We start from the raw sequence: 25,252 nt of genomic DNA, 5'->3' as shown, positions 1-25,252 counted from the left end.
GGTCAGCGCATGCTGAGGGTCACAGAGCGGGGTCAGCTCATGCTGAGGGTCACAGAGCGGGATCAGCGCATGCTGAGGGTCTCAGAGCGGGGTCAGCTCATGCTGAGGGTCACAGAGCGGGGTCAGCGCATGCTGAGGGTCACAGAGCGGGGTCAGCTCATGCTGAGGGTCACAGAGCGGGGTCAGCTCATGCTGAGGGTCACAGAGCGGGGTCAGCGCATGCTGAGGGTCACAGAGCGGGGTCAGCTCATGCTGAGGGTCACAGAGCGGGGTCAGCGCATGCTGAGGGTCACAGAGCGGGGTCAGCTCATGCTGAGGGTCACAGAGCGGGGTCAGCGCATGCTGAGGGTCACAGAGCGGGGTCAGCGCATGCTGAGGGTCACAGAGTGGGGTCAGCACATGCTGAGGGTCCCAGAAGTCGCCAACTTTCTGCAGAGTCAAGAGCTCCAGACCTCCAAACTTCTGTGGCCTTCAGATGAGCTCAAGAACAGTGTGTAGAGCTTCATGGATTGGGTTTCCATGGCCGAGCAGCTCATCCAAGCCTTACAGCACCACGTGCAATGCAAAGCGTGGGATGCAGTGGGGTAAAGCGCGCCGCCACTGGACTCTAGAGCAGTGGAGACGTGTTCTCTGAGTGACCAATCACACTTCTCTGTCTGACAATCCCATGGACGAGTCTGGGTTTGGCGGTTGCCAGAAGAACGGGACTTGCCTGACTGCATTGTGCCAAGTGTAAAGTTTGGTGGAGGGGGGATTATGGGGTGGGGTTGTTTTTCAGAGGTTAGTTCCAGTGAAAGGAACTCCCAAGACATTTTGGACAATTTCATGCTCCCAACTTTGTGGGATCAGTTTGGGGACGGCCCCTACCTGTGTATTGATAACGATGCAGAACTCGTGTCATGAGCACAAACAGTGTCACGTCTCGTATCAGAGTGACCTTGATGAGCACGGCTCATGCGTGTGCGTGTGCATGTGAGGATGGGTCTGAATAATGAGCGAGCCGTGTTTCAGCTGCGTCCCGTTAACCTTCCCATCCACACGAGATGAAAGAGGCAGTCGGGGGGGCGGCGGAGGATCAGCTGTTGCGCGGTGTTGCACCATCGCTCGAGATTCTCACAGATGTTCAGATATGAAGACGATCACAGACCCAGAGGGAGGATCCAGATCACAGGGAGAATCGATGGAGAGAGAGACTGCTGGTAAAGGAGAGGAATAAACGAACGGCCTTTTGAGTGGAAAAGCGCTCGACATCCCATAAAACACATCTCTGACTGAACACCAGCACTCGCCTCCAAACCTTGAGATTCACTTTTCCTTTTTTCCAGAGAGAAATCTCTCGTCCTTGTTCACTGCCTGTTATGACCTGGTTTCCCTCGCAACCTTCAGTGATATTTCTCTCAGATGTGTGTGTGTGTGTGTGTGTGTGTGTGAGTGTGTGTGTGTGTGTGTGTGTGTGTGTGAGTGTGTGTGTGTGTGTGTGTGAGAGAAAGAAGCGGATAGAAGATAAAGAAAATAAGGCATCATGAAAGCAACAGACATGAAGAGAAACTACAGAGAGCACAAGAGCAGCGGAGAGAGAGAGAGAGAGAAATTTGTTTCCGTTCTGGAAAGCATCGCCTCTCGTACTTTCTCTATAAGATCATGACAAAACAAACTGATCTACTGTAGACTTCTTCCTCTTCCTCTTCCTCTTCCTCTTCCTCTTCCTCTTCTTCTTCCTCTTCCTCTTCCTCTTCCTCTTCCTCTTCCTCTTCTTCTTCTGTGACCAAATTCTATTAAAATGAATGCGGCCCAAACCATTTCTCCAAACTCGCCTAGTCGTATCTGACCAGATGCACACGCACGCACACACTCACACACACACACACTCACACACACACACACACACACACACACACACACACACACACACACACACACACACACACACACACACACACACACACACACACACACACACACACACACACACACACACACACACACACACACACGCACACACACACACACACGCACACACACACACGCACACACACACACACGCACACACTCGCACACACTCACACTCACACACACACACTCACACACACACACACACACACGCACACACTTGCACACACACACACACACACACACACACACACACACACACACACACACACACACACACACTCACACACACACAATCTTACACACACACTCACACAAACACTCACACAAACACTCACACACACACTCCCACACACACACACACGCACACACTTGCACACACTCACACACACACGCACACACTCGCACACACTCACACTCACGCACACACTCTCACACACACACTCACACACACACACACACACACACACACACACACACACACTCACACACACACACACACACACACACACACACACACACACACACACACTCACACACACACACACACACACACACACACACACACACACACACACACACACACACACTGTGGCCTGAAGCGGTCAGTGTTCAGCTCCAGATGTGATGGCTGTGCTTGTGTTTATTTTCTTACCCACAGATCTGCAGGGTCAAAGTTCAAGTGACTGCGAGATAAGCCCTGCCCAATGAGTGAAAAGGGGCGGGGCCAGCCATGCCTCGCCGGTTAATAACTGCCATATGCGTTATCATAACACCTGACATTGGTGAAGATGTATTACTCCAATATATTCATATATTTGTGTTGTTTTATTGTGTATATATATATTTAATGTATTATGAAAAAAGTACAATATTTATATTTTATGTTATAATAATATACATCGATCAGGCAGAACATTATGACCACCTTCCTGATAATGTGACCCGTCTCTGATGGACTCCTCTAGACCCCTGAAGGTGTGCTGTGGGATCTGGCACCAAGATGTTAGCAGCAGATCCTTTAAGTCCTGTAAGTTGCGCGGCGGGGCCTCCATGGATCTGACTTGTTTGTTCAGCTCATCCCACAGATGCTCGATTGGATTGAGATCTGGTGCCATGTGTTCCCCAGGTAAGCCACACACACACACACACACACACACACACACACACACACACACACACACACACACACACACACACACACACACACACACACACACACCCGTAGGCCAGACAAAGTGCAAAGCTCTGTGTTGTGCAACTCTTGTCAAACTGAGGCTGCTACACATTAACAAATGAGGTCAGAGCAAACGTTCCTTCGTCTTTCGAGTGTTCGGCTCGCGCTGGATCTTCCGGAGCTTTCCTCAAACCCTGACGACAGCCTCTCCCAAAACACGGACACAGGAGAGCCACTTTAAAGGCCAATCTCTGAGATCTGGCTTCCTGTAATCGGACTCCCAGAACTGGAGGAAAACTGTCATTCCTGCGGCGGATAATGAAGGAGATAAGGCCGGCCGGAGTCACATGGGAAGCTTTCACACGCTCTCTCTGAACCCGGAGTGAGAGGAAACCACACAGAGCATCTCTTCTGATGAATTATGCCACTGCAGTTTCATCTCTCAGCTCATCCTGCCGTTTGATTGGCTATCCTCAAGCCTAAAATATGACTCTCAGTAACCCACATCACACTCTTTAGCCATTAGCTCCTCCATCTCCTTCTCACTCACAGTGAAACTCAAACACAGGTTATGGTTATCACTTATGGTAATTCATAACATAACCGAATATATTATCATAATTGAAAAGGTCTAAATCATGCTAACAACATGCTAATTCATGTTAAAGCATAACAAAACATGTTAAAGGATTAGTTCACTTTCAAATAAACTTTTGCTTATAATTTACTCACCCCCTTGTCATCCAAGATGTCCATGTCTTTCTGTCTCCAGTCGAAACGAAATGAAGATTTTTGATGTAAAGATTTCAGGATATTTCTCCATATAATGGAAGTCAATGGACCCCAAACGGTTCAAGGTCCAAATGAGAGGTTCAGTACAGCTTTAAACCACATCAAACGGTATCAGACGATCAATAAGGGTCTTATCTAACGAAACGATCGGTCATTTTTTAAAAAATAAATAAAGTTTAAGTTTTATCAGCACAAATGCTCGCCTTGCTCTGTTCAGAGATGCGCGCTCGTGACGTCACGTAAAACGCAATTACGCTGAAAAGATCACGCGGAAGTACCGAGTCAGTATTTACAAATGAGCGGAAGGAGGAGCGTATCCACATATTCAAACACATGCGTCTAGCGTGATCTTTTCAGCGTAATTGCGTTTTACGTGACGTCACGAGCGCGCATCTCTGAACAGATCAAGGCGAGCATTTGTGCTTATAAAACTTAAACTTTATTTATTTTAAAAAAAATGGCCGATGGTTTGGCTAGATAAGACCCTTATTGATCGTCTGGGACCGTTTGATGTGGTTTAAAGCCCTTTTGAAGCTGTCCTGAACCTCTCATTTGGACCTTGAACCATTTGGGGGCCATTGACTTCCATTATATGGAGAAATATCCTGAAATCTTTTCATCAAAAATCTTCATTTCGTTTCGACTGGAGACAGAAAGACATGGACATCTTGGATGACAAGGGGCTGAGTAAATTATAAGCAAAAGTTTATTTGAAAGTGAACTAATCCTTTAAGTCATGCTAGTAACATTCTAATCCAATGCTAAAACATGCTTGCAAACACGTTAGTTAAATCAGGTCCGGGTTCTAAGGGGTCCCCAGGAAATTTCAGGGAATAAAATACAAAGCAAAAATGTTTTAAGTCTACTGAACATTATAACTGAATTTAAGAATTGTATATGTTTGCTTTGTTTTTCTCACTATAGTCCCCTTTATCTGGGGTTTTCTTAACACAGTACATGAGCTGCTTACATACATTTATTATGAAAGTTGCATAATAAAAATGAAAATGTTCTTCAGGTTTTTACATCCAACATTAAGTATAGCCAATTTAAGTTTGGAAACAATATGTTGTATTTATAATGTCATACTTACTATTTATCTAACAGTTCAAATGTTTTTTTCATACATAAAAGTGTGTGACCCTAGAGCACAAAACCAGTCAGAAGTCCCACTGGTATATCTGTGGCCATAGCCAACTCTACATTACATGGGTCAAAATTACACATTTTACTTTTATGCCAAAAATCATTAGGATATTAAGTAAGGATCATGTTCCATGAAGATATACGTATAAATCTTTAATTTGAAAAATGGACCCTTATGGTTTTGTGGTCCACGGTCACATATATAGAAGCATTTTAGGAAGAGGGTCCCTCAGAAAAGGTTTATCATATTTGGGGGTGCTTGGCAACATAAAGTTTGAAAACCCCTGAGTTAAATCATGCCAGCAAAATGCTAATCCAATGCTAAAACATGATAGCAACATGTTAAATCTTGCTAGTAAGGTACTAATTAATATTTAAAGATGCTATCAAAATGTTAAATAATGCTATCAACATGTTAATTCATATTAAAACATGTTGGCAAAATGCTGATTCATATTAAAACATGATAGGAACACGTTAATTCATGTTAAAACATGCTATCAACATGCTAATTCATGCTCAAACATGATAGAAACACGGTAAATCATGCTAGCAACATGCTAATTCATGATAAAACATGATAGCAACACGTTAAATCATGGTAGAAAAATGCTAATTCATGTTAAAACATGATAGCAACATGTTAAATCATGGTAGCAAAATGCTAATTCATGATAAAACATGATAGCAACACGATAAATCATGCTAGCAAAAAAAAATGCTAATTTGTGATAAAACATGCTTGCACATTAAAACATGTTAAATCTTGCTAGTAACATACTAATTAATATTAAAACATGCTATCAAAATGCTAAATAATGCTATCAACAGGTTAATTCATATTAAAACATGCTATCAAAATGCTAAATAATGCTATCAACAGGTTAATTCATATTAAAACATGCTATCAAAATGCTAAATAATGCTATCAACATGTTAATTCATATTAAAACATGTTGGCAAAATGCTGATTCATACTAAAACATGATAGGAACACGTTAATTCATGTTAAAACATGCTAATTCATGCTAAAACATGATAGAAACATGTTAAATTATGCTAGCAACATGCTAATTCATGTTAAAACATGATAGCAACATGTTAAATCATGGTAGCAACATGATAAAACATGCTTGCACATTAAAACGTTAAATCTTGCTAGTACCGTACTAATTCATATTAAAATATGCTATCAAAATGCTAATTAATGCTAAAACATGGTAGCAACACGTTAAATAATGGTAGCAACACGCTAAAACATGATAGCAACACGTTAAATAATGGTAGCAACATGCTAAAACATGCTTGCAAAATGCTTGTTAAATCTTGCTAGTAACGTACTAATTCATATCAAACATGCTAGCAACATGCTACATGATGCTATCAACATGCTAATTCATGCTAAAACATGATAGTAACACGGTAAATCATGGTAGCAAAATGCTAATTCATGATAAAACATGATAGCAACACGTTAAATAATGGTAGCAACATGCTAAAACATGCTTGCACATTAAAACATGTTAAATCTTGCTAGTAACGTACTAATTCATATTAAACATGCTAGCAACATGCTACATGATGCTATCAACATACCAATTCATGCTAAAACATGATAGCAACACGGTAAATCATGGTAGCAAAATGCTAATTCATGATAAAACATGATAGCAACACGTTAAATAATGGTAGCAACATGCTAAAACATGCTTGCACATTAAAACATGTTAAATCTTGCTAGTAACGTACTAATTCATATTAAAAATGCTAGCAACATGCTACATGATGCTATCAACATGCCAATTCATGCTAAAACATGATAGCAACACGGTAAATAATGGTAGCAACATGCTAAAACATGCTTGCACATTAAAACATGTTAAATCTTGCTAGTAACGTACTAATTCATATTAAACATGCTAGAAACATGCTACATGATGCTATCAACATGCCAATTCATGCTAAAACATGATAGCAACACGGTAAATAATGGTAGCAACATGCTAAAACATGCTTGCACATTAAAACATGTTAAATCTTGCTAGTAACGTACTAATTCATATTAAACATGCTAGCAACATGCTACATGATGCTATCAACATGCCAATTCATGCTAAAACATGATAGCAACACGTTAAATCATGCTAGCAACACGTTAAATCACCCAAACACGCTAATTCATGCTAATCTTTTTCTAATAGACTGTATTGCCTTCAAAATATTCAAACTTTAAAGGTCCCATGGCATGAAATTTTCATTTTATGAGGTTTTTCAACATTAATATGAGTTCCCCTAGCCTGAATATTGTCCCCAAGTGGATAGAAATGTTGATCGGTGTAAAACCGAGTTGTGGCTGTCTTTCTCTGCCTTTGAGAAAATGACAGGCCAGACGAGCCAATCCTGAAGTCTCCTGGTTTGACGTCCAAGCAGGCACGGTTTCCTCCATTTCCTCCGCCCAGAGAATCTGGCACGCCCATTGCAAACGCTCGTCGAGAGATCATTGCATCATTGCTTGTGAACGAGTGAACGCTGCAGTTTCTCAGTGTTTGGATGTACAAATGAAAACAGAAGTCTTTTTTCAGTTCCTTCTGATCTGTGATCAGTGATTTCTGATGTGTAGCTAATTATTTATTATTCGTGCACACAATGCGGCTTCTCTCTCTCCAGACAGAGCGGTGTTTTCGTGTTTTATATCTTGTGAGTCAGTGTTTTTGTACGTCCTCGTCGCGTCTATCGGTTCTAAAATGTGCATACAGTCATGAGTTTCTGCTCAACATCAGCAGAGATAAACCTCACACACGCCGAAGCTCGGCCTTCAACATCCCCGACCCACAGTACTGCATCTGGCCCACAGCGGAGGCACCAAACGCGGGTGAGATTAAGCAGAAGGGGGGTAAGCTTGAGCATATCCGGGCTAGCCAGCTAACCCACAATAAACTGGATTACATCCGATTACTGCTGTTGTGTCTTTGTTTGCGCTGTGTACTCAACGCGCGTCACTGACGCTTTTATTTTATTTTAAAAATAATGCTATTATCAACACTTACTTTTAACTCGTTCATCTCGACAGCTGTAATGGTACTTTGCATGTGTTACAAAGTTGGTAGAATAATGACGAAGAGACGGACTCGGTGTGACTGGGACTCGTGTTTATTCAGAACTCTCAGATACAAACACAATAAACTCGCGCTGACTGACAGCGCTCTCATAACTCAGTAGTTACTATAAATAACTTTATTAGCAATCGCTGAGCTCAGTCTCTGATACATTAGTGATGTCCGGTTCGCGAACGATCTTTCTTTTGAACCAGTTCTTTTTAGTGAACCGAATCAGTTCACCAAATCGGACTGAATCGTTCTAAACGGTTCGCGTCTCCAGTCAGCGCTGATCCATAATTTACTAAAGTTACTAACTTTCTGACATGAGTGACAGTCCCTCCGACTAGAAATAGACTAATAACCTGAAGTATATGCTGTAACTACAACAGTTCAAACATGCTGAGAACTGATGAGAAGTGAACTCAGGTCCATCTGTCTCTGGCAGACTCGTGCCTGCTCGTGCCTCGTTAAACCACGCCCCCTCCGCTCATATAAAATGCAAAGATGTCAGCCAATCACAACAGTGGGCGTTTTTACTGAAGTCTCACAGCAGACACGCCTCTTGAAGCAGGGCATTCAGCCACAGGGCAAACAGCAGTATAGAAAAAATGCCTTTTATTTCTAAATTATGACATTTTATGATGTAAAAGTCATACTAACAATATAAGTACAGCTCAGGAAACATTATAAAATAATAGAAAAATGCCATGCCATGGGACCTTTAAAACTATTTTACATTTCAAAATACTTCAAACTGAAAACTTCAAGCTTTTAAAACGTTCTGGCTAGTCTTTAGTCATGAGTGTGTGTGTGTGTGTGTGTGTTGGTAGCCAGGCTACACATGTGCCGTCCCTGACCCGTCCCGGCTCAGAGTGTGTGTGACGCTATATTTGGTGCGGTGTGAGCGCTCTGGTCCAGATAAAGGCCTGCAGTCGCCGGGACACGAGTTCCTTTCTTGGTGTTGGAGTGTGTGATGGATGGCGAGGAGCTTCGCCTGTGTTCTGGCTAATTATAGAGAGAGCAACTGCTGGAAATATCTGCCCCGCATTCCTCCTCGCGCTGGGACAGGAATGTGATCCGGGTGTTGGGCTTTTCTTCTGTGTGTGTGTGTGTGTGTGTGTGTGATACACCAGGAGCCCTGAGGCCAAAGGGCCAAAACTGCTGACGTGGCAGACAAGATCCCGCACACACACACACTTCTCAGATCTTCAGCAGATCCACCCAACCAACGACATCTGACGCAAAAAAAGACAAAAATAAACGAGTATTTTGACTGAAGGGATGAACTGAAGCTCAGCCGATGACGAATGGAGCGTTGTGTGAAGGTTCTCTCAGTGTTGAACACACACCTCCAGGGCTTCAAGGTCGATCTAAGAGCAATTCAAGGAAATAAACTGTAGAGAACACGTCATGATCTCTGATGAGTTTATTAGAGACACAATTCCCATCACATCCATCACTTTTCAATTAATGTGACTAAAACTAACGTCAAGTTTGAGATCAGAAATCACGTGAAAGTGATTTTATGATTAAAACAAGAGCAAATGTGTTCCTAAACATCAACTTTCCCACCCAATGATGATATTTGCTCTGTTTTTAATCATAAACTCACTGGATTTTGTTAATTTCTCAGGAAACAAGACTTGATTTCTTCATTTTCGGGTCATTAGTGTGTCCTGATTTAAGGATATTTTGATATTTGAGCTGAAATCCTGAGGAAAACATCATTTCTGCAGTGATTTATGGCTTTATGAAATCTGTGTTATTGTTCTGGCCTCTGCTTTAATGCTCAGATTAAATCTCGTTCCTCTTCTGAGATTTGTGATGAAATGAGAGATTTCTGTCCTCCATTGACAGTCTGAGCAACTTCAGAAAGTTGATCAAGAGAAACGGATCATGGAGCGGATTATTCCAGATGTTCTGAAGAGACTCTTTATATGAGGAAGGAAAGTCTGACGGGTTTGAGGACATTAGGAGAGGAAATGACCACAGGATTCTCATTAATGGGGGAACTGGCCCTTTAAGAGACGGACCGACTGTTGATTTACCCAAAATATGACCAATTCTGTGACATTTACACTGTAAAGTACATTATTTATGAATGGATTCTGCATCACAGAAATCATAAGGTCCTGATTTAATGCCATGATATTGAATTTAAGACTTTCTGTTCTAATTTTGGCCAAATTTTCAAATAAAACTTGTTTAAGACGCGCGGTAACCCTGAGTAACGTTCATCCGAAGCTCTTTGATAAACATTTTTACTCTGAAACATTTATTTGGACGTTTTTTAAATGTTACTGTGGAAAAGTCAGGCTTTGATAGTGTTGGTAAATGATCAGAAGGAACATTCCCTTGAACAGTCGCTTGAACATGAGTGGACACTTATAATCTGAGAATATTCAGAAGTAATGTTTCCATTAAAAAAGTGAAATGGTTGTTTTAAGTCATTTCAACTTAGACTTAAAACTGAGTTGTGACTTGTATAACTATCCATTTGATGAGTTGAAGCGGTGTAAAACATGTCATAACGTAATGATCATATTATTTTTAGTTTGGGAACGTTTCCAAATGTTCTTAGAACTTATTTTTGTTAGCTGGAAACATAACTAACCGTAAGCCAATCGTGTCAAGCATACGCATATTACATCCCATCAGGCCGTAACCATAGACACTGAAATCACATCCCATGTTGAGAACTCTGCATGTGTGCACTCTGTGTGTTGTAAAGGCACAGTTTAGCCTCAGTGGTCTAACAGTGCTCATCAATGTCAAAACTACTGAGACGGCCAATCAGATCAGAGTAGGCGGAGTTTACCATCGCGGAAGAAGAGCGCGGATTCCAGCGTAAAGCGCTAGTTTAACACTGAGAGAGACTGAGGCCAGCGAAACACATAACACACTCGAAAAATGCTGGGTTAAAAATAACCCAAGTTGGGTTGAAAATGGACTAACACCGTGATTGGGTTGTTTTAGCGATTGGGTTGTTTTAATCCAGCGATTGGGTTGCTTTAGCGATTGGGTTGTTTTAACCCAGCGATTAGGTTGTTTTAACCCAGCGATTAGGTTGTTTTAGCCCAGCGATTGGGTTGTTTCAGCCCAGCGATTGGGTTGTTTCAGCCCAGCGATTAGGTTGTTTTAACCCAGCGATTAGGTTGTTTTAACCCAGCGATTAGGTTGTTTTAACCCAGCGAGTGGGTTGTTTTAGTGATTGAGTTGTTTTAACACAGCAATTGGGTTGTTTTAGCCCAGCGATTGGGTTGTTTTAACCCAGTGATTGGGTTGTTTTAACCCAGCGATTAGGTTGTTTTAGCCCAGTGATTGGGTTGTTTTAGCCCAGTGATTGGGTTGTTTTAACTCAGCGATTGGGTTGTTTTAGCCCAGCGATTGGGTTGTTTTAGCCCAGCGATTGGGTTGTTTTAGCCCAGCGATTGGGTTGTTTTAGCCCAGCGATTAGGTTGTTTTAACCCAGTGATTGGGTTGTTTTAACACAGCAATTGGGTTGTTTTAACCCAGCGATTGGGTTGTTTTAACACAGCAATTAGGTTGTTTTAGCCCAGCGATTGGGTTGTTTTAACCCAGCGATTGGGTTGTTTTAGCCCAGCGATTAGGTTGTTTTAGCCCAGCGATTGGGTTGTTTCAGCCCAGCGAGTGGGTTGTTTCAGCCCAGCGATTAGGTTGTTTTAACCCAGCGATTAGGTTGTTTTGACCCAGCGACTGGGTTGTTTTAACCAAGCAGTTGGGTTTAATGTTTGCTTAAAACAACCCAATTGCTGGGTTAGTCCATTTTCAACCCAACTTGGGTTATTTTTAACCCAGCATTAGGTTGTTTTAACCCAATTTAGAGTGTACATGTCAACTGTTCTGCGGTGGAAATGTTAAACAAGGCAACACTTCTTTTCTCAAATATGGCGGTATTGAAATGAAAATATGGATTTATTATTTATTCATTAAACGCCCATGAGCTCTGCAGAAGTAGAGCAGTGACGCCACAGTCCTCGAAGAACCTTCCCCAACCTGAAGAGCGTTTGTGCGATGGAGAGACTGTGTGTAGGAAAGCTGGAGCCAAAGCCCTGTTTTTAAGAGGCTCTTTTAAGTTCTTTTTATTATTATTATTATATTTTAAGAGGAAAACGGTTCTTCAGAGCAGATCCATGAAAGCTTCTTTGGGAACTCAAAATGGCGTTCGCTGTGAAAACCGCCCTCATGTTCAAGAGTGCATCGCTAAAACTCAAATGTTTCTTATCGAAGTCCAGCAGAGTTCAGGTGTTTCTGAAACTGTTCCGCTTCGCAACGTTTGGAAGTTAAATATCTGTGACCCTTGACCTCAACACCAGTCCCGTCTCACGGGTATATCTGCACCAATCGCCAACCGTACGGCTCAAAATTATACACGTCTCTTTAATGCCAGAAATCATCCGGATATTAAGATCATGTTCCAGGAAGATATTATCGTATGATAAATGTATTATTAGTAGTGATACGCACTGCTGAGGACTTCATCTGCACAACTTTAGAGGAGATTTCCTCAATATTCAGATGTTTTTGCTCCCTCAGATTCTCAAATATCGTCCTAATAAACCACACACCAGTGAGAGATTATTGACCCTTATGATGTGCTTCAGGGTCATGTCCTCACCATAAACATATGAACACATCTCTGACAGAAAGCGAGACAGCTACGCAAACAATAGACAAACCCGTACATGTCTCACACACACGTGTGTATCAACACACACTGAGGTCCTGCTGGTGGTGAAGGGGTTAACTCATGCCCATCTCTCCATCTGAGATGAGAAGCGCAGGCCGACCCCGAGTCAGGAATTCACCCACACGTGATACACACACTTCATCACACACACACACACACACACACACACACACGCTTCAGCTCCATCGGCTCATGCTTTGATTGTTCACATTAAAGCGACAGTTCACCCAAAAAATGAACATGAGCCCATGATTTCCTCTCCCTCTCGTCATCTGAGGTGTGTGTGTCCTTCTCCTCTCAGACGAATATAATCTGAGTTATATTACACAAGTCCAGGCTAATCCAAGCATTATAACAGCAGTAATAGTTGCTCTGTTTTTGAAGTGCATCTGTGCGTCATATAACTGCTCCAGCGGCTCTGGGGTGTTAATAAAGGCCTTCTGAAGCGAATCAACGCGTTTGTGGAAGAAAAATATCCATATTTAAAACTTTATCAAGTAAACTTTCGGCCTCCGCCTTCCTTGTTCAGTTTCTGGAGAAAGTGTGTAAAGTTCCCCTGCGGATGGAAAGACTAACGCTCAGCTCCGCTCGTCATGACGACACACACACATCTGGAGTTTCACTTTCAACATTCAACACTTTTACACAGAAGGCGGAGGCCAAAGTTTACTTTATAAAGTTTTAAATATGAATATTTTTCTTCCACAAACGCGTTGATTCGCTTCAGAAGGCCTTTATTAACACCCCAGAGCCGCTGGAGCAGTTATATGACGCACAGATGCACTTCAAAAACAGAGCAACTATTACTGCTGTTATAATGCTTGGATTAGCCTGGACTTTATTAATATAACTCAGATTATATTCGTCTGAGAGAAGAATGACACACACACCTCAGATGACGAGAGGGAGAGGAAATCATGGGCACATGTTCATTTTTTGGGTGAACTATCCCTTTAAATCTAACTTTTTTTAACCCAGCGATTGGGTCGATTTAACCCAGCGATTGGGTCGTTTTAACTCAGCGATTGGGTTGTTTTAACCCAGCGATTGGGTTGTTTTAACCCAGCGATTGTGTCGTTTTAACCCAGCGATTGGGTTGTTTTAACCCAGTGATTGGGTTGTTTTAGCCCAGTGATTGGGTCGTTTTAACCCAGCGATTGGGTCGTTTTAACCCAGCGATTGGGTTGTTTTAGCCCAGCGATTGGGTTGGCGATTGGGTTGTTTTAACCCAGCGATTGGGTTGTTTTAACCCAGCGATTGGGTCGTTTTAGCCCAGCGATTGGGTCGTTTTAACCCAGCGATTGGGTTGTTTTAACCCAGCAATTGGGTCGTTTAAACACAACGATTGGGTCGTTTTAACACAGCGATTGGGTTGTTTTAACCCAGCGATTGGGTTGTTTTAACCCAGCGATTGGGTTGTTTTAACCCAGCGATTGGGTTGTTTTAACCCACACATTTCATCAAGCACACGCTACAGCTCGATTGCTTCATGCTCTGATTGTTCACATTAAATCTAACTTTACAACTAAAGCACGCATTACTCTAAGCCAACGGGATCTTGTGTTATATGTTAAAGCAGCCAATCTGCAGCTGAAATGCTCTTTATCCACCAAAAAAGGCCAAAAGCACAGATCCTCTACGAGCGGGAACTGCTGAATATAAATAGCCGTGAGTGTCGTCTTGCAGGAGGCGTTGAGTTTCCCAAAACAATGAGCGCCGCACGTCACAGCTCGCGTGTTCAAACGCAGATACTCTTCCAGACTCAAGCATTCTCGGGTCACCTTAGCTCGCGGTGTCAGTTTCCCTTATGAATTCCCAGCATGCACCGAGATCGATGGCATCACCCCCACAATAAGCCGACCACAGACACGTCAGATTGTTATTACAAGGTCAGAAATTGTATTTGGCAATTCTTAAACAAGTGCATACAATACAGCTAAAAGCGTTTGAGTGTTTGCCAAGTGCTTGAAGAGTATTAGTCACATTCTGTGTTTAACATGGACTGGCATACACGAGCGCCCGCTCTGAACAACCACTGGATGATGATGGGGGGGGGGGTTAGTGCGTACATACCATTTTATCTTCCGAAAAATATAGAAACACAGTATTCAAAAAAAGGAGTCAAAAAATTATACAGCCATGTTTTTACCACAGTTCATATGTACAGGTCCGAAAGTCCGTCGGGATAAGTCAAGGGTCCCGCTCCTTTTTCACCTTTACATCCCCGGCCAAAATGGTGGCGATCTCGCCCTGCATGAATGCCCAGGGCACGTTGGAGCCCACCAGCGGGCACTTCTCTCCGCTGGGGCAGTACACCTCCCCACTCGCCCCCTGCTGCTTGATGCTCTCGCGGGAACAGGGGAAGCAGAACTTGTGCGAGGGCACGGACGGGCACTGGACGAAATGCGTGTCCTCGAGGCGCTCGTGGCACAGGGTGCAGCACAAGGGCACGCTGGGCACGGAGGAATCCGGAATGCTCTGCGGGTGCCCGGCCTGCGGGTCCATGTGCGCGGGCGCAGTGCCCAGGGCGAGCCGCCTCTGCCCGGCCGAGGGCGACGGAGGGCTGCCGCTGTTCCTGCGGCCCGTGCCCGCGGGGGTGGTGGAGTGCACCTGGTCCTTGGGCGAGCCGGTGCCCGCGTTGTCGGCCGCCAGGATGAGCGCGGCCATGGGCGACTGCCCGTTCTGCACCGCCGCCGCCGCCTCTGGAGGGCTGGTGCGCGGGTGAGGGGAGATGGTGGAGGGCGGGGCGGTGGCGAACCCGGGCATCTTCAGCACCTCAGATGGAGACGGAAGCCACGGCGGAGCCTCAGCGTTCAGCTTGGCGGAGACGCCCTCGCCATCCGGCTCAGGAGACGGCTTCCTCTTAATGCCCCGGGAGTGCTTACCGCGGTCTGAGGGAGACACACACACACTCGGCTTAGAGACGCACAACTCACTTAACACACATCATCTAGAGCTGAAAGGGTTACTTACCCCCATGTGGTTGGACACCCGTCAGACCTCCGTTCATCTTCAGACACAAATGAAGATATTTTAGTGTAAATCTGATGCTCTGAAAGGCCTCCATTGGCTCAACTTTACACTCTCAAGACCCTTAAAAGACACTAAAGACTAAAGTTACAAAGTCCATCTCACTACAGCGGCTCTACAATAACTTTATGAAGACGAGAATAGTTTCTGTGCGCAAAAAAACCCTAAATAACGACTTATATAGTGATGACGATTTCAAAACACGGCCTCATGAAGCTTCAAAGCGTTATGAATCAGTGAGTCGATTCAGCGGTTCAGAGCGTTATGAATCAGCGAGTCGATTCAGCGGTTCGAAGCGTTATGAATCAGTGAGTCGATTCAGCGGTTTGGAGCGTTATGAATCAGTGAGTCGATTCAGCGGTTTGGAGCGTTATGAATCAGTGAGTCGATTCAGCGGTTTGGAGCGTTATGAATCAGTAAGTCGAATCATGATTCGGATTGCGTGTCAAACCGCCAAACTGCTGAAATCACGTGACTTTGCCGAACCAAACCGCTTAATCGACTCACTGATTCATAACGCTCCAAACTGCTGAATCGACTCACTGATTCATAACGCTTCGAACCGCTGAATCGACTCGCTGATTGATAACGCTCTGAACCGCTGAATTGACTCACTGACTCATAACGCTCTGAACCGCTGAATCGACTCACTGACTCATAACGCTCTGAACCGCTGAATCGACTCACTGACTCATAACGCTCTGAACCGCTGAATCGACTCACTGATTCATAACGCTCTGAACCGCTGAATCGACTCACTGATTCATAACGCTCTGAACCGCTGAATCGACTCACTGATTCATAACGCTCTGAACAGCTGAATCGACTCACTGATTCATGACACTCTGAACCGCTGAATCGACTCACTGATTCATAACGCTCTGAACCGCTGAATCGACTCACTGATTCATAACGCTCTGAACCGCTGAATCGACTCACTGATTCATAACGCTTCGAACCGCTGAATCGACTCACTGATTCATAACGCTTCGAACCGCTGAATCGACTCACTGACTCATAACGCTTCGAACCTCTGAATCGACTCACTGATTCATAACGCTTCGAACCGCTGAATCGACTCACTGACTCATAACGCTTCGAACCGCTGAATCGACTCGCTGATTCATAACGCTCTAAACCGCTGAATCGACTCACTGATTCATAACGCTCTGAACCGCTGAATCGACTCGCTGATTCATAACGCTCTGAACCGCTGAATCGACTCACTGATTCATAACGCTCTGAACCGCTGAATCGACTCACTGATTCATAACACTCTGAACCGCTGAATCGACTCACTGATTCATAACGCTCTGAACCGCTGAATCGACTCACTGATTCATAACGCTTCGAAGCTTCATGATGCCGTGTTTTGAAATCGTCATCACTATATAAGTCGTTATTTAGGGTTTTTTTGTGCACAGAAACTATTCTCGTCTTCATAAAGTTATTGTAGAGCCGCTGTAGTGAGATGGACTTTGTAACTTTAGTCTTTAGTGTCTTTTAAGGGTCTTGAGAGTGTAAAGTTGTGCCAATGGAGGCCTTTCAGAGCATCAGCTTTACACTAAAATATCTTCATTTGTGTCTGAAGATGAACGGAGGTCTGACGGGTGTCCAACCACATGAGGCTCAGTCATTAATCACACAATTTACATTTTTGGCTGAACTAACCCTTTAAAGCATGCGTTATATCTCACACTCCGGTTTCAAACACAAAAGTGTGTGGATTCTAACATCTCCAACTCTCTGAGCTTCAGACGCAAGGCTCTGAGAATGATACCGTTTTAAAAACAAACGCATGCTTTGACATTTCATATTATTGTAAAGATTGCATCCAGATCGAGTGTGACTAGGCCTGTCGCAATAATCAATAATCAATAATCAATATATCGCACAATATATGTGCATGACCTCAATCATTTTTTGTGATGATTTTTGTAATTTTCCCCTCATTCCGGATGAAATAAGTATATTTGTTAATATGTTTATCATTACTACGCCTGCTAATACTATTATTACTATTTGTCATTCCTTATTAATTTGATTTATCATTATTATTATTGTTGTTATTATTATTAATATTGCTATTACTTTTGCTGTTGTCCCCTTCCTCATACCCCATTTTCCAGTTTTTTTTGGGGGGATACTATTACTATCTTCATCACTATTATTGTGATTAAAATATTATTGTTATTTATTTATTTTTACTCTGGTTATGTCTGTTGTACTTCCCTACATGCTCCTTAATTCATATATTTCCACTCCCACACTCAGTTACACTTACAATTACACACACACACACACACACACACACACACACACACACACACACACACACACACACACACACACACACACACACACACACACACACACACACACACACACACACACACACACACACACACACACACACACACACACACACACACACACACACACACACGCCCTTATGTATGTTTTGTTGGTCTATGTAATTTTCATCAAATTTTTCTTTTGTAAATATTGTAGTTGTCTGTTTGCATAATAAAACTAATTTAAAAAAAAAATTTGGGATGCAATATATCGGCCATTATGTTAACATGATAACGAATGCCACCAATGTTTTACTCGAGTGTGATGTCGTCATGTGTGTTTTCCGTGACAGAGGCGAAAGTGGTTCTCACACTTCCTTCAGTTCCTTCACACACAGAGCGTTTATCGTCAGGTTATCGACAGGTTATCGTCAGGTTATCGACACGTCATCTTCAGGTTATCGTCAGGTTATCGTCAGGTTATCGACACGTCATCTTCAGGTTATCGTCACGTCATCTTCAGGTTATCGTCAGGTCATCTTCAGGTTATCGTCAGGTTATCGTCAGGTTATCGACACGTCATCTTCATGTTATCGTCAGGTTATCGTCAGGTTATCGACACGTCATCTTCATGTTATCGACACGTCATCTTCATGTTATCGACAGGTTATCGACACGTCATCTTCATGTTATCGACAGGTTATCGACAGGTTATCGTCAGGTTATCGTCAGGTTATCGACACGTCATCTTCATGTTATCGTCAGGTTATCGTCAGGTTATCGACACGTCATCTTCATGTTATCGACACGTCATCTTCATGTTATCGACAGGTTATCGACACGTCATCTTCATGTTATCGACACGTCATCTTCATGTTATCGACAGGTTATCGACACGTCATCTTCATGTTATCGACACGTCATCTTCATGTTATCGACAGGTTATCGACACGTCATCTTCATGTTATCGACAGGTTATCGACAGGTTATCGTCAGGTTATCGTCAGGTTATCGGCAGGTTATCGACACGTCATCTTCATGTTATCGACAGGTTATCGACACGTCATCTTCATGTTATCGACACGTCATCTTCATGTTATCGTCAGGTTATCGTCAGGTTATCGACAGGTTATCGACACGTCATCTTCATGTTATCGACACGTCATCTTCATGTTATCGACACGTCATCTTCATGTTATCGTCAGGTTATCGTCACGTCATCTTCATGTTATCGTCAGGTTATCGTCAGGTTATCGACACGTCATCTTCATGTTATCGACACGTCATCTTCATGTTATCGACAGGTTATCGACACGTCATCTTCATGTTATCGACACGTCATCTTCATGTTATCGACAGGTTATCGACACGTCATCTTCATGTTATCGACACGTCATCTTCATGTTATCGACAGGTTATCGACACGTCATCTTCATGTTATCGACAGGTTATCGACAGGTTATCGTCAGGTTATCGTCAGGTTATCGGCAGGTTATCGACACGTCATCTTCATGTTATCGACAGGTTATCGACACGTCATCTTCAGGTTATCGACACGTCATCTTCATGTTATCGTCAGGTTATCGTCAGGTTATCGACAGGTTATCGACACGTCATCTTCATGTTATCGACACGTCATCTTCATGTTATCGTCAGGTTATCGTCAGGTTATCGACAGGTTATCGACACGTCATCTTCATGTTATCGACACGTCATCTTCATGTTATCGACAGGTTATCGACACGTCATCTTCATGTTATCGACAGGTTATCGACAGGTTATCGACAGGTTATCGACACGTCATCTTCATGTTATCGACACGTCATCTTCATGTTATCGACAGGTTATCGACACGTCATCTTCATGTTATCGACAGGTTATCGTCAGGTTATCGTCAGGTTATCGGCAGGTTATCGACACGTCATCTTCATGTTATCGACAGGTTATCGACACGTCATCTTCATGTTATCGACAGGTTATCGACACGTCATCTTCATGTTATCGACAGGTTATCGACAGGTTATCGTCAGGTTATCGTCAGGTTATCGTCAGGTTATCGACAGGTTATCGACAGGTTATCGACACGTCATCTTCATGTTATCGACAGGTTATCGACAGGTTATCGTCAGGTTATCGTCAAGTTATCGTCAGGTTATCGTCAGGTTATCGACACGTCATCTTCAGGTTATCGACAGGTTATCGACAGGTTATCGACACGTCATCTTCATGTTATCGACACGTCATCTTCATGTTATCGACAGGTTATCGACACGTCATCTTCATGTTATCGACAGGTTATCGTCAGGTTATCGTCAGGTTATCGTCAGGTTATCGTCAGGTTATCGACACGTCATCTTCAGGTTATCGACAGGTTATCGACAGGTTATCGACACGTCATCTTCAGGTTATCGACACGTCATCGACAGGTCATCGACAGGTTATCGTCAGGTTATCGACACGTCATCTTCATGTTATCGACAGGTTATCGACACGTCATCTTCAGGTTATCGACAGGTTATCGTCAGGTTATCGACACGTCATCTTCATGTTATCGACAGGTTATCGACACGTCATCTTCAGGTTATCGACCGGTTATCGAAACGTCATCTTCAGGTTATCGTCAGGTTATCGACAGGTTATCGAAACGTCATCTTCAGGTTATCGACAGGTCATCGACAGGTTATCGAAACGTCATCTTCAGGTTATCGACAGGTCATCGACCGGTTATCGAAACGTCATCTTCAGGTTATCGTCAGGTTATCGACAGGTTATCGAAACGTCATCTTCAGGTTATCGACAGGTCATCGACCGGTTATCGAAACGTCATCTTCAGGTTATCGACAGGTTATCGACCAGTTATCGAAACGTCATCTTCAGGTTATCGTCAGGTTATCGACAGGTTATCGAAACGTCATCTTCAGGTTATCGACAGGTCATCGACCGGTTATTGAAACGTCATCTTCAGGTTATCGTCAGGTTATCGACCAGTTATCGAAACGTCATCTTCAGGTTATCGACAGGTCATCTTCAGGTTATCGACAGGTTATCGAAACGTCATCTTCAGGTTATCGAAACGTCATCTTCAGGTTATCGACAGGTTATCGAAACGTCATCTTCAGGTTATCGTCAGGTTATCGACAGGTTATCGAAACGTCATCTTCAGGTTATCGACAGGTCATCGACCGGTTATCGTCAGGTTATCGACAGGTCATCTTCAGGTTATCGACAGGTTATCGAAACGTCATCTTCAGGTTATCGTCAGGTTATCGACAGGTTATCGAAACGTCATCTTCAGGTTATCGACAGGTTATCGAAACGTCATCTTCAGGTTATCGTCAGGTTATCGACAGGTTATCGAAACGTCATCTTCAGGTTATCGACAGGTCATCGACCGGTTATCGTCAGGTTATCGACAGGTTATCGAAACGTCATCTTCAGGTTATCGACACGTCATCTTCAGGTTATCGACACGTCATCTTCAGGTTATCGACAGGTCATCGACAGGTCATCGAAACGTCATCTTCAGGTTATCGACAGGTCATCTTCAGGTTATCGACAGGTCATCTTCAGGTTATCGACAGGTCATCGTCAGTTTATCGACAGGTCATCGTCAGTTTATCGACAGGTCATCGTCAGTTTATCGACAGGTTATCATCAGTTTATCGTCAGTTTATCGACAGGTTATCATCAGTTTATCGACAGGTTATCGACAGGTTATCGTCAGTTTATTGACCGGTTATCGTCAGGTTATCGACAGGTTATCGTCAGGTTATCATCAGGTTATCGACAGGACAGGTTATCGTCAGGACAGGTTATCGCCAGGTTATCATCAGGTTATCGACAGGACAGGTTATCACCAGGTTATCGACAGGTTATCATCAGGTTATCGACAGGACAGGTTATCACCAGGTTATCGACAGGTTATCATCAGGTTATCGACAGGACAGGTTATCACCAGGTTATCGACAGGTTATCATCAGGTTATCGACAGGACAGGTTGTCGTCAGGTTATCGACAGGTTATCGTCAGGTTATCGACAGGACAGGTTATCATCAGGACAGGTTATCGTCAGGTTATCGACAGGTTATCGACAGGTTATCGTCAGGTTATCGACAGGTTATCATCAGGTTATCGTCAGGACAGGTTGTCGTCAGGTTATCGACAGGTTATCGTCAGGACAGGTTATCGTCAGGACAGGTTATCGTCAGGTTATCGACAGGTTATCGACAGGTTATCGTCAGGTTATCGACAGGTTATCATCAGGTTATCGTCAGGACAGGTTGTCGTCAGGTTATCGACAGGTTATCGTCAGGTTATCGACAGGACAGGTTATCGTCAGGACAGGTTATCGTCAGGTTATCGACAGGTTATCGACAGGTTATCGACAGGTTATCATCAGGTTATCGACAGGACAGGTTGTCGTCAGGTTATCGACAGGTTATCGTCAGGTTATCGACAGGACAGGTTATCGTCAGGACAGGTTATCGTCAGGACAGGTTATCGTCAGGTTATCGACAGGTTATCGACAGGTTATCGACAGGTTATCATCAGGTTATCGTCAGGACAGGTTATCGCCAGGTTATCGACAGGTTATCATCAGGTTATCGACAGGTTATCGTCAGGTTATCGACAGGTTATCGACAGATCATAAGGTTATCGACAGGACAGGTTATCGTCAGGTTATCGACAGGTTATCATCAGGTTATCGACAGGACAGGTTATCACCAGGTTATCGACAGGTTATCATCAGGTTATCGACAGGTTATCGACAGGACAGGTTGTCGTTAGGTTATCGACAGGTTATCGTCAGGTTATCGACAGGAAAGGTTATCGTCAGGTTATCGACAGGTTATCGTCAGGTTATCGACAGGACAGGTTATCGTCAGGTTATCGACAGGACAGGTTATCGTCAGGTTATCGACAGGTTATCGTCAGGTTATCGACAGGACAGGTTATCGTCAGGACAGGTTATCGTCAGGTTATCAACAGGTTATCATCAGGTTATCGTCAGTTATCGACAGGACAGGTTATCGACAGGTTATCGGCAGGACAGGTTATCGTCAGGACAGGTTAACGTCATGTTATCGCTAGGTTATCGACAGGTGAAAAAAAAAACACCATTTTAGGTGTTGTAGTGTTTTCCCGACAACTACTGACAGTTTGGAAGAATAAGCCCAAATGGACTCGATTTCAAAGCCGCGATCCCCCGTTCTGCTGCACATACAAACGAGTGTTAAAGCCGTTGAACATGTTTATTTACTATTTATTCAACTTCTTTTATTTAGGATAATATATTTTTTACCCTTAATGTCCATGATCTAAAGAATTAAAAGGTTGTGATTTGAAAGTGTGTAGGTCTGCATTATTATGCTTATATAATCAGTGGCATAAAATGACAATAATATCGTTTATCGCAATTATTTCTGTGACGATATACCGCGAAACAAATAGTAGTTATCGTGACAGGCCCAGTGGGAGCACAAATCTAGAGTTTTACGCATTATTTTTTTTTACTACAAACGCAAACTATGCTCATTTATCGGAAAGATCGTTTACCTGTTTTTAAGGCACCGGAGCTGCTCTCGTACCCCATCCGGTGCTGCAGCGCCGCGTGCTCCTTCTTGAACCGGGAGTCGAGGCTCTGCAGCGCCATCAGGTCCCGCACCGTCTTGCCCTTCTGCGTCCAGTCCTCCGCGCGTTGCTTGTGTGCGTCGCTCGCGTCGCTCAGGCTGTCCGCGCGGTGCTTGTCCTTCATGTCGTCCGCGCGCTTGCCCGCGTGCTCCAGTGGCAAGCCCATCACGGTTCTCCCGTTAAGCGCGTGCACCTGCGGGAGGCTCCCGTTGACCAGCGGCACCAGGCTGGGCGGCACGGCGCCGGTCCGACGCGGGTTCGGGCTCTGGCGGTTGAGCTCCGGGGGCTCGTCGGGCTTCGGGAAGCCGTTTGGCACCGGGATCCCGTTCGCCTGCCGCCCCTGCTGGTAATCCGGACCCAGTCTTTGGGGTCTGTCCGACGCGAGAGGGTACCGATCCAGCGGCTGCGGAGGGCGCGAGCCCGGTTCCGTGTGGTTGATGGGCTGGATGTCCTTCCCCGGTTTGCCCACCGGTCCCGGTGATCTGCCCTCCTGGAAGCCGTGCGCGCGCTTCAGCTGCCGCGCGGTCTCGATCACAAACTCGATCCGGTCCGCTCCTTCGTAGTTGACGCATCCGCGACACACGGGCTCGGTAAAATCCCAGATCATCGCCCACGGCATGCGGGGCAGATCGCACAGATAACACGACTGCCTGCGCGAGGACGCGACCGCCGCGGACGACATGCTGGAGGCTGGAACTCTCCAAATGTTGAAGAGGAAAAAAGAAGAAGAAGAAGAATATCTCTCGTTGTAGTTTCCCACCCCGTCCGAAAAAAGCGAGAAAAACGGCGAAGTTACGCTCCGAAGTTCATGGCAGTGTGTGCGCGCTCCAGCCCGCGAGCTCTCGGTGTGGGAGCGGTGACGTCACCGCGCCGCTTCTATTTACTTGAGTCTTCGGCAACTCGCGATGCGCATGCGCGCTGCGCTCCCTCCTCACAGCACGGCGCGCTGAATGAGAGCGAAATAAACACCGACAAAAAAGGTGGAACACGTATCAAAAAGTACATATTCACGACGTATGTCCGCCTGTCTTGCTATACGACGAGTATAAACGTATTTAAGACGATAGGTTATTAAAGAAGGGCGCATTTTTGAGTCTGACTGGATGGAAAAGCTTCCCTGCAGTATTTACCATGTCCTAGTATTGTCGATTAAATGTTGAACACACGTTTTAAAGACGGAAATTATTCCGTGATCATTTTTAAAGTATTCTCTACGTTGTCTGTAGCGTAAATACCTTTCGCTAACGTAAATAATATATAAAACGTTTTACTAACGTTCCTATTAAGGTATGAAAATGTTGTGTGGGAAATATTATGTGATGTTATATGTATGTGTGTGTGTGTGTGTGTGTGTGTGTGTGTGTGTGTGTGTGTGTGTGTGAACCTGGACCACAAAACCACTCATAAATGTCAATTTTTTCAAATTAAGATTTATACATCACATGAAATCTGAATAAATAATGTTTCCATTGATATGGTTTGT

At 44.0% G+C, this 25,252-nt stretch overlaps 1 protein-coding gene across 1 annotated transcript; it reads right to left on the bottom strand.

Annotated features, from left to right (window-relative positions):
- Window positions 1–14,688: 14,688 nt before the first annotated feature.
- On the bottom strand, window positions 14,689–24,727 carry irf2bp2b (interferon regulatory factor 2 binding protein 2b). The gene is made up of 2 exons (XM_079845148.1): window positions 23,695–24,727; window positions 14,689–15,705 (listed from the first exon to the last, which is right to left on the bottom strand). The coding sequence occupies exons 1-2, from the start codon at window positions 24,449–24,451 to the stop codon at window positions 15,005–15,007; spliced, it is 1,458 nt and encodes a 485-aa protein (XP_079701274.1). The 5' UTR covers window positions 24,452–24,727; the 3' UTR covers window positions 14,689–15,004.
- Between the last annotated feature and the right edge of the window lie 525 nt (window positions 24,728–25,252).

Source organism: Gobio gobio (assembly GCF_949357685.1).
Source record: "Gobio gobio genome assembly, chromosome: 19".
NCBI classification, from domain to species: domain Eukaryota; kingdom Metazoa; phylum Chordata; class Actinopteri; order Cypriniformes; family Gobionidae; genus Gobio; species Gobio gobio.
Note: the sequence above shows the minus strand (reverse complement) of the source record. Positions and strands in the feature narration are given on the sequence as shown.

Excerpts from the sequence above, each read along its gene's own strand:
- irf2bp2b (XM_079845148.1), bottom strand. The coding sequence starts at position 24,451 with ATGTCGTCCGCGGCGGTCGCGTCCTCGCGCAGGCAGTCGTGTTATCTG. Across the intron at positions 15,706-23,694 it reads CTCCGGTGCCTTAAAAACAG|ACCGCGGTAAGCACTCCCGG; the intron begins GTAAACGATCTT and ends TGTCTCCCTCAG.